We start from the raw sequence: 15,540 nt of genomic DNA, 5'->3' as shown, positions 1-15,540 counted from the left end.
AGGTCCCCCCTTAGTCTTCTTCTCTCCAGTCTGAACAGCCCCAGTTCACTCAGCCTTTCCTCACAGAGGAGATGCTCCAGGCCCTTCATCATCTCTGTAGCCTCCTCTGGACTCTCTCCAGGAGATCCCTGGCTTTTTTATCCCAGGGAGCCCAGAACTGGACACAACACTCCAGGTGGGGCCTGACCAAGGCAGAGCAGACAGGGAGGATCACCTCCTTCAACCTGGCCACAGTCCTCTTGATGCACCCCAGGATCCCATGCCCCACAGAGGGGACACCTTCCTCCATCACTGCCAGGGTCCATAGCAGGGTGTGGGGTGTGGAGGGCAGTGCTGGAACTCAGTGTTTTACTTTCCCCCTACTCCATCATGTCAAACATCTGCCTCACAATGGGTTTGGGGCCACTGCGGTTCCACAGCGGTGGAAAAGCACGTTAGTCAGACGCTGCTGACCTGAGCCGAGGGAGAACGAGCGTTGTTGTTGCTGAGAGGTACCATCCTGGTGGGATAATTGGCTATTTGCACACTCCAACTCCAGCTATTGTCTGAGGTTGGTTGTAAGCCCTGGTACCGGCCCAGCATGACGTATGTGCAGTTTGAGTTTAGAATATTCTCTTAATAACCCTAAGTACAGGGATGTTAATTCTCGTTAATGAAAGCTTTGGCTGCAGCGTGCGGCAGCATCGGAGACGAACTCCACGGCTCCGGAGCTGTGGTGTATGCTTTGAGCTGTCAGACGTGCCTGTGTGTGAAATGGAAAGCTTCCTGCCTGGCAGGTGGCTTCTCCTCAGCTGGGCACAAGATCTGAAGCAATCTCAGTGAAACTTTCCCTTTTTCAACAAGGGAGAGGAAACCTGCATCTGAGACCGTTCCCTTTGTTTTCCTTCCCAAGGAAACGAGCTGCCTGCAAATCAGTGAATGGGTCCCACAAGTACAAAGGGAACTCCAAAGATGTCAAGCCTCCTGACCTTTGGATCCATCATGAAAGGCTGGAGCTAAAACCCATCGATAAATCTCCAGATCCCAATCCAATCATGACAGATACCCCGATTCCTCGCAACTCCCAAGACATCACCCCGGTTGATAATTCCATGGACAGCAATATCCATCAAAGGCGGAATTCCTACAGAGGTGAGCTGCCAACGAGGACTTTGACCCTGATGCTTGAAATGCAATACATGTTCCTGTATCTGGTGTATTTTATTGGTGTATTATTCAGTTACCCATATCTCTTTTTTGTTCTTATTTTCCAAGTAGTGAGTCGGCTTTATGCCGGGCTTCTAAGACTTAAAATTAGGGATCCCATGTTTTAGGGAGAGAATTGAGTACACTAGAATCAGGTTAGGAGTTTCCTTGGTAAGTATGGATCAGTAATGGGATGATCATCTATCAACGGTTTCATATTAAACTGTTGAGAGAGGCGTGTGACTTTTTTCAGCGGTCAAGCACACAGTCAGGTTTTGGTGCTGCTGCTCATCTCTTGAGGTGTTGGGGGAGTGTTCATCCAGTGACTGGTTTAACGTGTTCATCCAGCATGGCTCGTCCATATGTGGAACTCTTGGTACTGCCACTCATTGCCCAGTGCTGTACCACCAGAGTTCCTCCAGTGCCCAATAATCTTTACCCTAACCCTTCCAGTGAAGGATGAACGAGCTGGTTTTGTCAGTCCTGAGTCACAGAACTGCTTACAGACAGGACAGCGCAGAAATAGAGAGAGGAGGAGTGAAATCATCTGGTGTGGCATCACGGAAGTCTTGCTGCAGTGGTAAATAACCTTCAGTATTTCTCCTTCAGGGCATGAGTCAGAGGACAGCATGTCCACCCTGGCAGGAAGAAGGGGGATGAGGCCCAAGATGATGATGCCTTTTGATTCTCAACCACCTCAACGTAAGTCAACAGCCCACCTACCAGCTGGCTTGAAGTTGGGAGCACCCAAACAAGCCAGGCACCCACCCCCACGTGCTGCCTTCTGCTCACACCTGTGGGGTAACTGTCAGACTGTTCAGAGAAGGCACCTGAGCTCCTCAGCGCGAAGACAGGGGTAGCTGTGTCTGAGCGAGCAGGAGGCATGTTGGAGAAGCAGGAAGAGTTAGGAGTGGGTCCTACAGCCTGTCCCAGTCTGCACCAGTGGCAAGTGCAGGCGCTTGTTAGGGAGAGCCTCCAAGCCTGGCTGCTTGTTGCAGCCCACTCCCTTTGTACTCTGCCAGCACCCAGCTGTTCACAGGAATTGTAGAGGGCTGGTAAACCTCTGTCAGGTTCCTCCACACTCCCCAGACCAGTCCTGGCCTTTTTAGCTTCCCCTCATGAGGCATCCCCCCCATCCCCTTGATCGCTTCACCTGCTATTCTCCAAACCTTCTCTAACTTTACTGCACACTTCTGAGGTTCAGAGAGGCCAGAGCTGTGCACAGTACCAAGGTCCTGCACAGCAGGAAAGCGTCCTCTGCCTTGTTCCCACTACTCCTCACTGAATGAGGTACTACCCTTTGCTGAGGTCTTTTTGCCTGCTACTGCATGTGGAGTTAATGATACAGGAGACCTGTCAGTTACGTCTCCAAAAGCTCTTTGCTGAGTTGTAACTGCCAGCTCTTGAGTTCAGTGACGTCTGAGTCCTGTATGGATTATTTTCCCCTCCATGTATCTCTGTCTACTGAAGCTACACTAAAGTTTACCTGCCATCTTTTTGCCTGCTCAGTTGGTCTTGTGAGGTCCTTCTGGAGTCCCTTGCCATCAGAATAGCATTTGATGACCCCAAAGACCTTGGATATTATTTCCAGACTTGAAGATTTCTCTGGTTGCTTCCATCTCTGGGTGACTGAGGAAGAGAATTGATTAAAACCAGTCCCAACAGGGCATATTGGAGGAATCCCCTGCTGACTCTGTCTTGAAAATGGACCATCAAGCCCTTCCCTTGGCTTCTTCCTATCTGTAATGGCTTTCAGTCCATAAAAGAGTTTGCCCTCCAACAGCCCCTTAGGTTTTGAACTTTGGAGTGTCCCCTTGTCAGAGCCCTGTTGAGAATTTAGCTGTATTAATACTCTCTGGTTCCCTTTATGGACAGATTCACTGGCGCTGAAGCGCTGAGGTTGGCGTGGCAGGGTGACTTTTACAGGAGTCACACTCTCTCTTCTCCAAGGATCTGTGTCTCCCCATACCTGCAGGGATCTCCCAGCAAAACATTAAACACAAACCCTGCCTGTGTTGAGGCAGTAGAAATAAGTTGTTGTTGTTGTTGTTGTTATTATTACTACTACTACAAACTATTTTAAGAATTAAACAATAGATGGAGTTTTCAAACAATGGCTCTGAGGTGGAAGGGGACTTGGCTGGACAGCCAGGCTGAAATCCTGACTTGGGAACACCAGTAGGAAGCACCCAAGTTCCCTTGCAGTGACAGAACTACAGGGCCAAATTCCACAGTGCTTATCCAGGAAATTGCTCCCGTGGCATCTTGTGGGTTATGGAATGGTTTGGGGCCAATTCATTGTGTTTCAGCTGTTTCTTTTTGCTTTCTTTATCTGGAGTGCTTGGTGTTCTTGGCCTCTGGCTGCTCTTTCGGGTGTCCCTATGACCCAGTTAGCTCAGTTTGTGAGTTTTTTGCTGTTTTCTTGTCTTAGAACCTTTTTACAATAGGAAAATCTTTTTGGTTGGTTTTAAAATAGTCTGATGCTCCTTGTTTTCTCCCAGTCTTTCTCACACGAGGGAGGAGCAGAACATACAGTTTTACAGTAATCATCTTTACTCCAGTTAATTCCTTTAAAGTTTGTTTGCACCTGACATTGCAGCCATTGGATTCTGTTGCTTCCTGTCCCATGCCAGGTGCTCCAACACGATGAATCCAGACTTGTGTGACCCTGTAGCGACTTCGGGCTGCAGCAGCTCTTCCCCATGTGCTCTCCCCTGGGGTTATCCCCACACACAGTGTTCCTCAGTGAGAAAGGGGCTCAGGGACTTCAGCGATGGGTCCCACATAGGGTGAAAAGATGTGAAGCTGACAGCAGCCACACAGGGTTGATGATAGATATTTTTGGGAGGTGGTATATTCCAGTTTTACCTTTTGATGATATTCAAGCTGGTGTGATAGTGCCAGCAGATAAAGTTGTGGAGATGATTTTCCCTTGCAGCACTAAACCCAGCTGCAACATCCCTTTTCGATACCAGTCCTCCTGTGTTCACTTGAAAAGCCTCTGTTTTCCCCCCTCTTCATTAGATGTTGCTGTGCCCAGACCAACAAACCAGACACAGCTGGCTTGGCAGGACAGGTTAGCGTGATGCACTAAATGTCAGGAAGGATACGGAAGGTCTTCTGGTGCCTTAGGGCATGAGATGGGGTTTGTGACTTCCTTTGACTTTTTATCCTGTTTACAGAAGCTCAGAAGGCTTCAGACTGCACCTTTCTGTTTCCTACAGTGAGTGCAAACATTCACATAACGGGTTCTTGCAGAAGCCACACAAAAGACGGACAAAATACTGGCACATGAGGTCCCTTCTCAGCGAGCAACGCAGAAGGCAGGACCAGTTATTTAGTGTGTGCCAGTCTGTGCCTGCAGATACCTTCCTGTGGCTTTATTTCCCCACTGTAGCATTCAGATCTTAGTTTTACCTCTTAAAAACACCTGATGCATGTACTAACATGCATTAGAGGAGAGGTGAGCCTCTGTGAACCTCGTGGAGATCAACAAGGTCAAGTGCAAGGTCAGGGGGATCCCCAGCACAACCACAGGCTGAAGGGATGAATGGAGATCAGCCCTGAGGAGAAGGACTTGTGGGGAGTGGTTGGTTGATGGAAAGCTCCACAGGAGCCAGAGAGGGACTGTTAATCAGGGAGTCTGTTGACAGGCCCAGGGGAATGGCTTTCAGCTGCAGGAGGGCAGCTGGGGGGGAAGCCACAGAGATGATCCAAGGGTTGGAGTCCTTCTGCTCTGGAGCCAGGCTGTGAGAGCTGGGCTGGCTCAGCCTGGAGAAGAGAAGGCTGTGAGGAGACCTCCAAACCCCTTCTCATCCCTCGAGAGGCTCCAGGAGAGCTGGAGAGGGGCTGGTGCTAAGGGCAGGGAGAGCCAGGTCCAGGGGAACGGCCTTCAGCTGCAGGGGGCGGGGGGATGGAGAGGGGCTGGGAGGCAGAAGTCCTTCCCAGGGAGGATCCCTGGATCCTCTGGATCCCTGGCAGGGTTCAAGGCTGGGTTGGATGGGGCTTGGGGCACCCTGGGCTAGGGAAAGGTGTCCCTGCCTGTGGCAGGGGTGGCACTGGATGGGCTCTGGGTCCCTTCCCACCCAAACCAGTCTGGGGTTCTGTGATGTTTGATGCTGATTGCAGTGCTTGAGGAAGCAGAGGTGTAGGGCAGTGCTTTCTGTAAATAGAAGAATTTCTTTACTGAAAGGGTTGTCAAGTACTGGGACAGGCTGCCCAGGGAGGTGGTGGAGTCACCATCCCTGGAGGTATTTAAAAGGCGTGTAGATGTTGTGCTTGAGGTGGGCTGGGCAGGGTTAGGCTGTGGTTGGACTCTATCGTAAAGGTCTCTTCCAACCTAAGTGATTCTGTGAGGAATGAAAATGTTCATGCCTGGAAAATGTTATGCCATGAAGCCCATCTGCCTCCTACCTTGCTGCAGGCAGGAGGCTCCTGGTGTCACTGATGACCGCGGGGTGTGTGGGATTTCTGATGGCCAAGCTTTTGTGGGTTATTCCTCCATCTGCCCGTTCCCTGCAAGACAAAGCAGCCTTTTAATCTTGCTGGAAGCTCTGAGTGAGAATATCTGGCTTCCCACATCCCCTTTGACAGCCATCTTGCAGGACCTCAGCCTAGAACCTCCTGATTCCTCGGTGTGGGAGGCTACTCTCCACTTAGGAGGAGACTGGTAGTGACATTTGCTTTCTCTTGCTGTAACTCTGTGGGAGAGCAGCTGAGGTCAGTCCCTGTATCCCATCCTGCTGATGGGCTGTTTCCCAGGAAATGAGGAAGTCAGAGGGTTCAGTCAGCCACATGCATCAGTGCAAGGCTGCTTAACTCAGCGTTCTAAGGATGGGTGTCTGCACCCTGTCATTCCTAGGCTGTAGCTTTCACAGGCAGCACGCCTGGAGAATTTCCAGGAAAGGTTCAAAACAAAACAACCAACCACAACCCTTTTTGTTGGGTGGGGTTTCTTTCTTTATGGTGTTAGGAGTAGCATTTCCCTCCCTGGTTTTTTGTATTGAGACTTTTCTTTTGGATGATTTTTCAGCAATGCAGTGGTTCAGTCGGTCATAGGAACTAAATTCTGCCATGCTTTCCCTCCCAGCTGGGGAGCAGTGAGTCTGGTTCACTGTTACCACAACAGGCTGTGGGCAAAGGAGGATTTACATTAAGTATAAAATCCACGTGTCTCAAATGAGAAAGAGAAAACAAGATTAAAAAGGGGGGCAGGGGAGAAAAAGAGGGTTTTGAGTTGAGTGTGTTGGAGCAGAGCTTTGCTAACCCTGCACAGAGGAACAAATGGAGCCTGGGGTGGCTTGCCCTCCTCTTCACCACTCAGCACGAACCAAAGGTGCCACATTTGGGTCCAGCACAAAGAATTTCAATGACAGCCAGAAAATACTTTGAAATGTGAGTTCCCACCTTCTCCTGTATTAGGTCTGACATCCGTAGCACAGCGTGAAGTACATGGGAGTTCTGCAGGCAGCTCAACTTTGGCTTTCTCAAGTGTAGCAGAAAGCTACAGCCAAGAGAGGTGTAGTTTCTGCATAGGTGAACAGAGAGCAGAGAGCTCTGTCTCTTCTGGGTGTTTTTGCCTTGGCAGGGAGGGAGCTGATGTGCTGGAGAATTGGTACCGAACGGTGTCATCGTGGTGTCAGTGTAAATCTGAGCCCTGTTCAGCGGTGATGGGGGAGAAGGGAGGGATAAAATGCATTTCAGGACATGTGCTTGTCTGTATGTTAAGCATTTCTCTGTCTTATATTCATTCACAGCTGTGATTAGTGCTCATCCCATCCATTCACTCGATAACCCTCACCATCATTTCCACTCCGGCAGCCTCGCTTCTCCAACTCGCAGCTATCTCCATCACCAGGTCAACCCGTGGCCGATTGGCACATCCATGTCCCATTCAGACAGGGCCAATTCCACAGGTGAGATATGAACCATCAGGTAGATTTTGCTTGTAATGGAACAGTGAGTGAAACACATGGAAACCAAAGCCTGAAGCTCCACTTGGTCAGTCTCTGTTGTGCTGTTCCATGGGAGGTGAAGTGATGGATTGAACTACAGCCGATACCCTTGGTAGGCTGTGTTTTCTGTATCGATACCTGAGCTCAGATATTGATCCCTGAGATAGCAGATGATGGCCTCAGAAAAGGAGATAGGAAACTCAGATAGGAAGATTCTTTACTGCAAAGCCTGCAGCCCAAAACATCATATTCAATCTAATTTGAGCTACTCAATATGATGGCTTTTTCCTTAATCAGTTGTGTTTAAACCACAAGAGGACAGAAGTCCTGACTGGGCTGCTGAGAGCTGACATTAGTTAATCCTCCTGCTGCACGCAGGAAATGGTGGTGATTTTTATGCAGAGCTTCCAGGCCTGAAGCACAATCATTGGCAGTAGTTTGTGTAATGTCTCCAGGGCTCTGAAAAGATTCTGAAGCATCGCTGACATCTGGAGATGACTTCAGAGCTTCTCTAGAAGGTCCACATTTTCATTAAGGCGCCACAGCCAAGAGAGTTGTTTCCCTACAAAAGCGATTTGTGAGGCTGCAGATCTCCAGAGACACGACACAGAGGTGGTCCAAGGAGGATCACGATGCCCTAAATTCAAAATACCATCTCACTGTTCTTGTAGGTCAGGATGGAGCCTGTGATTTCCGTTTAGCTTTTGGCACATAAAGTCTCTCAGAGAGATTTTGGCCTCTCTATAAGCACTACAGTGATACATACTTAATGGATGCCTGTTTAAAAATGCCCATACTGAAATACCCATGGGTAAAACTGACAACAAAGAGTTGTGCTCCATGCTGTTTCTCTGAGGTCTTACTCTCTGTAGCTGTTTGAGCGTGAAACTGTTATTTGGTGTCATGCCTGAGGAGTCATTCAGTTCCTGAGTGTATTTTGTTATTAGGTAACTGTTGCCATTCCCCTTAACAGGCGCCACCAATTCAGTTACACAGAATGGGTGTGCTGCTACACAGTGAATCTGTGAAGTCACCTCTTAGCGTAGAACAGGGAGCGCAGGAAAGGTGCCTGTCAACCCTACTGCCCTGTTTCCATCTGACCAGGGGACCGGTTCTGTTAAAGCAGATAAATCACTGTGTGTGTGTGTGTGTGTGTGTGTGTGTGTGTTGTAGAGTCTGTCCGAAACACACCCAGCACAGACACCATGCCGGCTGCCTCGTCTCAGCCATGTGCCGACCACCAGGATCCCGAAAGCAGTGCCAGCTCTTACCTGGCTAATGCACAAGAGGAGGACCCAGCTCAGCCCCTCCCTACGGCGCACGTCCGTCCTTCCCACCCGCTGAAGAGCTTTGCGGTGCCGGCGGTTCCGCCAGCCGGTGCCACGTATGACCCTGCATTGCCAAGCACACCGCTGCTGACTCAGCAAGGTGAGTGGGGAGGGGGAAGACTGGCAAGATGTGCTTGCTGAAAAGATAGGAGGAGATTTGTAGAAGAAAATGAGGGAAGGTCCTTGGGGGGGAGGTAGAATTGGCCGTCAGAGGCTGGACTGAATTTTGTTGGTATAATTTTCAAGATGTGCGTAGATAAAGTAGGCACAAATCCAAGCCTGGCACTCCATCAGTTGAAGCACTGGTTTTTCTGCAATAGAATCCTTTCTCTTCTACTTTCAAGAGTTTTCTGAATAGGCAAAAGACCTAATTAACTGAGGTGTGACTGTGTAACAATTTGCTTTTAAGCTCCTAACCATCCAGTTCACTCGGTGAAGACTGCGTCGATTGGGACTTTGGGAAGAACTCGCCCTCCTATGCCAGTGGTGGTTCCCAGCGCCCCTGATGTGCAGGAGACAGCCAGGATGCTCGAGGACTCGGAAAGCGTAGGTACTCCTAACGCTGCCAGCGGCTTTCCTTGGCAGTGTGTATCAAACCATGGCAGATCTTTCTTTGTGTGACACTTGGAAACTTCAGCAAGTCTGTGCTGAGCTTCAGAGGCGCAGGATAGCGAGGCTGCTGACTCCCACCTCGTGCCCTTGCCTGTTAACCCACCTTTCCCCCAGGGTTCTGTCTGGGAACCGGTGCTCTTTAGCATCTTTATCAGTGACATCAGCGATGGAGTTGAGTGCACCCTCAGCAGGGTTGCGATGACAGCAAGCTGAGTGGTGTGGTTGACACAACAGAAGGAAAGGAGCCATCCAGAGGGATCCTGACAGGCCTCCACTTGGGCTGGAGGAATCTCAGACATAGATACAGACTGGGAGAGGAGCTCCTGCAGAGCAGACCTGCTGAGAAGGAACTGGGTGTCATGGTGGATGAAAAACTTCCCATGAGCCAGCAGTGGCTCTGGTAGCTCAGAAGGGTGATGGGATCCTGGGCTCCATCAGCAGAGGGGTGGCAGCAGGGACAGGGAGAGGATTGTCCCTCTCTGCTCTGCCCTCAGGAGGCCCCAGCTGGAGTCCTGTGTCCAGAGCTGGGGCCCCAGTACAGAAAAGATGTGGGGCTGTTGGAGAGGGGGCAGAGGAGCCACGGAGATGCTCAGAGGGCTGGAGCAGCTCCCCTATAGAGAGAGGCTGAGAGAACTGGGCTGGTTCAGCCATGAGAAGAGAAGGCTGTAGGGGGAACCTCATTGCAGTCCCTGAAGGGAACAGAGACACAGGAGGGGAATCAGCTTGTTAAAAGGGTAGATAATGGCAGGACAAGGGGGATGGGGTGAAGCTGAAGGAAGGAAGGTTTAAATTGGATATTAGAGGTAACTTTTTTCCAGAGAGAGTAGTGAGGGGCTGGAAGGGGCTGTCTAGAGAGATAGTGGATTCCCCGTCCCTGGAGGTGTTCAAGGCCAGGTTGGATGGGGCCCTGGGCAGCCTTGTGTAGCTCCAGGCCTGGACGTTGGTGTCCCTGCCTGTGGCAAGGGGTTGGAGCTCTATGATCCTTGGGGTCCCTTCCAACCCAGACCAGTCTGGGATTCTATGATTAAAACAATCTTGTATGAATACCTTCGACAGGAGGTGGGAAATTCAGAGAATAAGCACTTGGATTGCAGGTATTAGTAATGCTTTCTGAACCTGAAACTTAACTCAAGAGAATACCTTCATTCCCAAACACACAGCACAGCAGGCATAGCGCTCCCGGCTGGTGCTGTCCGCGAGGCCGACAGTCAGATCCAACCATTTGGTTGAGCTGTTGTTTATAAGACTAGTAGTAATAAAGACCAATAATAATAGAGCTATTAATTAATAGCAGAGCTATTAATTAGCCTAATAGAATAACATTCTCTGAGGTTTCCTTTCTTGGCTCAGTGCTTCTGGTCCCTGCTAGCCTATGGCAGTTACAGGAGGAGGACAGACAGAGCTGGGGCACTGCAGGTGGAGAATTCAGCCTCGATGCCAGAATGGTTAAAGCCACCATCCCAGATACAGTTTTGAGGTGCTGTCATGGAAGCATTCTGATTTTCTGGGAAAATTGCAATTGTTGGGCTTCTTTGGAAGCAGCTTTTCAGAACTGAGGCTGATTTTGGGTGTCAAGCACTGGAAAGGCTGTTTTCCTTTTGGAGTGGCAGCCAAGAAATTACAGTGCTTGCTGTTGGATTGCTGCTGTAGAAAATGCTTCTTTTGAGTTATTTTTCCTTCTTCTGTTTTTTTTTTTTTTAATCTCTTATTATCCTTTCCTTTGTCATGTGCTGGTCTGGATACTGTGTGCATGCTTGATTTAGTGCACTTCTGCCCTTCTGTCTCGTCAGTCCTCCTTTATTCTTTGTTTTGATTAGTACCAAAAATACACTCATTAGTTAAGATTTAAATACAGCCATTAATAATTTTCTTCATTAATAAATTATTATGATATAAACTCGCCCTGGCACACTATTCTACTAGTTAAAATTAGGATGAGAGAGACATTGGTTCTACTTTTTTACATGGAGTCCGAGTGCTTCCAGCTCACTGCTGTTTGTCATGGTCAGTGGATCATGGGTGAGGCACAGGATGCAGATGGTGTTGAGATTGCTTGGTAAACTGGAACGTGCCTTCTGCCTGCACTTCTATTGTAATGAAAGAAAATGGTTGGATGTAGAAGTAAAGGAAGCAAGATCCCAGTGAGGGTTGAGGGCTCCACTCCAGGAAGGACTCCAGTTTTATGGAACACTTTTAATGTCAGACTCCAGCTAGAAGATCTAATAACAGCCCCTGAATATATAGAGCAGAAAAACTCTCCACAGGAGTTCAGTAGCTCCAGACTTGGTGTTAGCACAGAACACTGCATGCAGCCTGCCTCCCCTTCTGTGAAAATCACGTTGAGGGAGTGGAGAGGGTTTGGAGAAATGCTCCAGGACCGTGAGGGGTTGAAAAATGACACAGTACAGGGAAAGGCTTGGTCAGCTTGATCTCAAAACCCTTTCTGACTAGTTCATGATGGCTATCTGCATGCATGAACAACTATCAGTCATAATCCTGGTATCAACACAGTAGAGACGAAGGCAGACACTTGAGGCTAAAAATGGAGCATGACTTTTAGCAAGTGTAATGATTCTCAGAACAGTCCTGTTGGAGTGATTCCTTCGACCCCCTTTTTTCCAATTAAGCTGGGAAGATTTTTCTAAATTAACAATTATCTTGAAGCAGGAATTAGTGCAAGAAAAACTGAGAAGATGATCACAGTCTTAAAAATCAGCAACACAGAGAGTGATCCTGGCAGAAGGATCTGTGCTGGAAACAACTCTCTATTTGAAGTTCTTAACTCCTGTAACTGCTGTTAGTCTACTCTGTGCCAGGGTCACAATCCACAGCAGAATTACTGATCATTTCTCTTTATTTCCTCTGTCTCTGTTTAAAACAAGTCACCTTACCAACAACTCTTTGCTTCTCCCACAGAACTACGAACCGGATGAGCTGACCAAAGAGATGGCCCACCTGGAAGGACTTATGAAGGACCTTAATGCCATCACTACAGCATGACCACCTTCTTCACCAGGACATGACTCCAGACAGTTCACAAGTCTTGGGACTCAGCCTTGGAACGCAAGGAATTGTACAGAGTGAAAAACAAAGAGAAAAAGGGATAAAAAAAAGAAAAAAAAAAGAAAAAAAATCCAAAAGGGACAGCATGTGAGAGCATACAGAGAGAGCAGAGGAACCAACCCGTGCATTTGGTCAGAAAGAGATGACCTTTCTTGTCATTGTCCTGCAGTGAAGTCATTGCCAAGGTGAATTCCATTTACCTGCCCAGACTACACAAGACAGGAGGCATCGGGCTGAAATCCAGCATCTGGACAAGAGGAGGAAAAAAGAAGGAAAAAAAAAAAAAAAAGGAAAAGAGAAAAAAAAAAAAGACTTCACGTTGGGTTTTTTTTCTGGTCAGGTTTTGTCTCAGTGGTGTGATTGCCCTGCCTTTTCAGTGTTGGACATTTGCATTTATGTACAATTTTATTTGTGTTTTTATTTTATCTTTTTTTATAAAAAGGAAAAAAAATATTGTAATCAAGGAAGAAGAAAAAAAAAAAAAGAAAAAAAAAAAGGAGAAACTGTTGTTTTCCCCAGCCAAGGCTGAGGTTTGACTGCTTGTTCTATTGTGTATGGAAATTCATTGCCAGCGTGGGTTGTTCTGTTTTGTTTTTTATTCTGCGTATAATTACGTCCCCTTCTGGCAGTTAATCCATGGCCTTTTGGGATGCTGCACTGCTATTTGTAAGCTTTTTTTATTATTTTTATATTATAATTATTAAAAGCCTGACTTTTCTCCTCTCATCACTGTGAGATTACCAGTCTGTTTGAATTGAAATGTAATTTGAAAGGCTTGTTTGTCGCTTTTTGTGCAGTTTCAATATTTTGGGGGGGAGGGGGGAAGTAGATGCCGGGGAAGGGGAGGGGATCCAGTGGGAGGTTTCATGACCATTGTTTTCCTGTCTTTCTACGTTGCCTCGAAAGACTGAAGAAAACAAAAGCATCTTCTGTAACATCCTTCCCTTGTAACTTGGGCTTACCCTGTCTCTGGTTCCCGAGTCTCCTTCAGAAACATTTCAAGTGCAGAGTAGGGCTCCGCTCCTTTAGATGATGCCACAGCTTCTTTTGGCAACAGTGCTCTGTGGATCACAAATTAAAGCGCCGGTTCAGAGGGGAGAGCTTAGCGCAGGCGGCTGGCAGGGGGGCCGGTTTGAGCTACTGGAGGCAGAGAACTGGGGACCTCTTCCCATCAGCCAGACCCAGCATCCAGGGGATCCTTCAGCAAACAAGTCCAACCCCAGGGCAATTCCTCTATCCCAGGCCGTTTAAACGAGACTCCTTCTCTTAGGGAATTCTTCAGAGACAGAAGCAAGGCAAAAATGTATTTTTTTACACTTTTGAAACCATTGGAAAAGAAAACCAGTATTAGCAACTCAGGTGCTGCTCACGTGTCTGTCTAGAAAGGAAGGGGAATGGAAAGGGAACTCCTAAGGGAAGGGAAGGGAGAGGAGTGTTTTCTTTCCTCCTAGGATGGTTGCCTGGCTCTGCCACACTCCATGGCATCAGAGTATTTCAGTACTGAAAAAAGAAAACCAACCCTGCCTAGCTGCTTCAGAAACTGGGGTGCAATTTCACTTCAAAGGTGAAAGGAAATGCAGAACGAACTTACTGGAGTGTCAGACAGAGAAGCTGCCCCTCCCGAGCAATGGGATTTGCTGTCTGGGATGCTTGGTGCTAATGTGGAGGGTGTGCAGGCCCTGTAGGCCGCAGTGCCAGCTCGGTGTCTCTTGGGACGATCACGGTCCCGTAGGCCGCAGTGCCAGCTCGGTGCCTCTTGGGACAATCACGGTCCCGTAGGCCGCAGTGCCAGCTCGGTGCCTCTTGGGACGATCACAGCTTGACACTGAAATTGAAAACCAACCAGGAACTTGGCTTCATTCCTTTCCTTTTATCCACATAAAGCTAAAGCTCTGGGCCCAGTGTTGCAGTCCCTGGCACTAGGAGAAGGGAGCGCCAACGAATCATCCTGGAGAGCAGCGGGGGCTTGGGGTGCAGCTGTACCTCCTTTCTTTTCCTGGACTCTGATGTGGCATTCCTAGGACGTTTGCTGGTTTTATTTATTATTTGAGGGAGGGAATCAAATGAATTGGAGCACCGTGGGCCACCTGGATAATTGATATTTGGAATTTTAATCAATTCAGGGCAAAATAAGCTACAGAATATGTATTTAAATACTAAAATACGCACCCTGTCCTGAAGGGAGGGGTGTGTACCTTTTCCTTTGCCTATTTTTTACCTGTACCCAAAGAAATACCATCATACATACACAGTATTCTTAGCTGGTGGGTCTTTGTGAATATTCCTTATGTATAACACCATGAATGTTAATATTGTCATTGAATTTGGGGAGGGGGAATATTTTTAATGATAAAACAACTGTTCAAAGTTGGTTTTTTTAAGGTTAAACTAAAAAAAAAAAAAAGAAGAAAAAACATTTATTCAATTCAGTGTACAATCTGTATTGCACTTTTTCACATTTTAATGCTACATTTTTCTTACATATCCTGTGATTTTAAATTTGGAACAGTGTGTATCCTTGTAGTGTCACAGTCAAGCTGTTACGTGACAACTTCCCTCAGAGACATTTGGGGAAAAAGGAAAAAAAAACCAAACTTGTATATTGTTTTACGATTCTCATGTAGAATAATTTTGAGGACTGCTGTAGATGTCTTACCTTTCTGTACAATTTTTTTTTTAATTTGTTTGTTTGTTTGTTTATTGCTTCTCTGTAGTAATTGCTGTATACTCTATGGCTTTTTTTAATAACTTCATGTTTATTATTTTGTATTGGACATCCAATACACTTTTTTTAATCCAATCAAATTCTGGTCTGTGTGGAGAATTTATTCTCAATTATTCCTAAACCTTTTTGTTCTTCACCCCCCCACACACACTCTCCATAATCAATATGGTTTGGTTTGGCAGGTTGTTTTCTCCAGAGAACAAAGGGGAACCCCCCCATCTCTGGGCAGGTAGCAGCCAGTTATCTCCCCTGCATGCTGGAGCTCCATGGTCAAAGTATCACCTTTCAACGAGCATCAGGAGGAAGGGTTTCAAAGCAGTGGAAGCCATAGTAACCCACAGAAAAGTAGTCGATAGCCCTGTCATTCCCCCCATCGCCATCTCCAGCCTCCCAGAGTCCCCCCAGCCACTCCTCATCCTCACCTGCGTGCCCAGCAGCACCGGCAGTATCCCTGCTGTATATACCGCGCCCCCGCCCCGCACTGTGAGCCTCGGCCCCTTGCTGCGCCCTGTGGAGCCGCAGCCGGGTCTGGGTGGGACCTGCCCCTGAAGGGTGGGACCTGCCCCTGAAGGGATGCGGTCACCACGCAGCCGGTCTGGGACGTCGCACCGCGCTGGGATCCGCGGGCACAGGCGTACGGGGGAAACGGGGACCCGAGACACACCCGAGCCGC

General features: G+C 48.0%; 1 protein-coding gene across 1 annotated transcript in view; it reads left to right on the top strand.

The window, feature by feature from the left end:
• The window catches only part of NEO1 (neogenin 1), a gene marked incomplete at its 5' end in the record, with an annotated part of 199,823 nt that extends 186,955 nt beyond the window's left edge, over positions 1-12,868 (top strand). The window contains 6 exons of the mRNA XM_084268005.1: positions 893-1,131; positions 1,795-1,887; positions 6,942-7,100; positions 8,313-8,567; positions 8,877-9,013; positions 11,996-12,868. Coding sequence (XP_084124131.1) covers positions 893-1,131; positions 1,795-1,887; positions 6,942-7,100; positions 8,313-8,567; positions 8,877-9,013; positions 11,996-12,079 — 967 coding nt within the window. The 3' untranslated portion in view covers positions 12,080-12,868. The remainder of the gene's footprint in view (positions 1-892; positions 1,132-1,794; positions 1,888-6,941; positions 7,101-8,312; positions 8,568-8,876; positions 9,014-11,995) is intronic.
• Positions 12,869-15,540: the final 2,672 nt, after the last annotated feature.

Source organism: Gallinula chloropus, assembly GCF_964237585.1.
Source record: "Gallinula chloropus genome assembly, chromosome: 9".
Classification (NCBI taxonomy): domain Eukaryota; kingdom Metazoa; phylum Chordata; class Aves; order Gruiformes; family Rallidae; genus Gallinula; species Gallinula chloropus.
The sequence above is the reverse complement of the archived record's forward strand: the minus strand, read 5'-3'. Positions and strand labels throughout refer to the sequence as shown.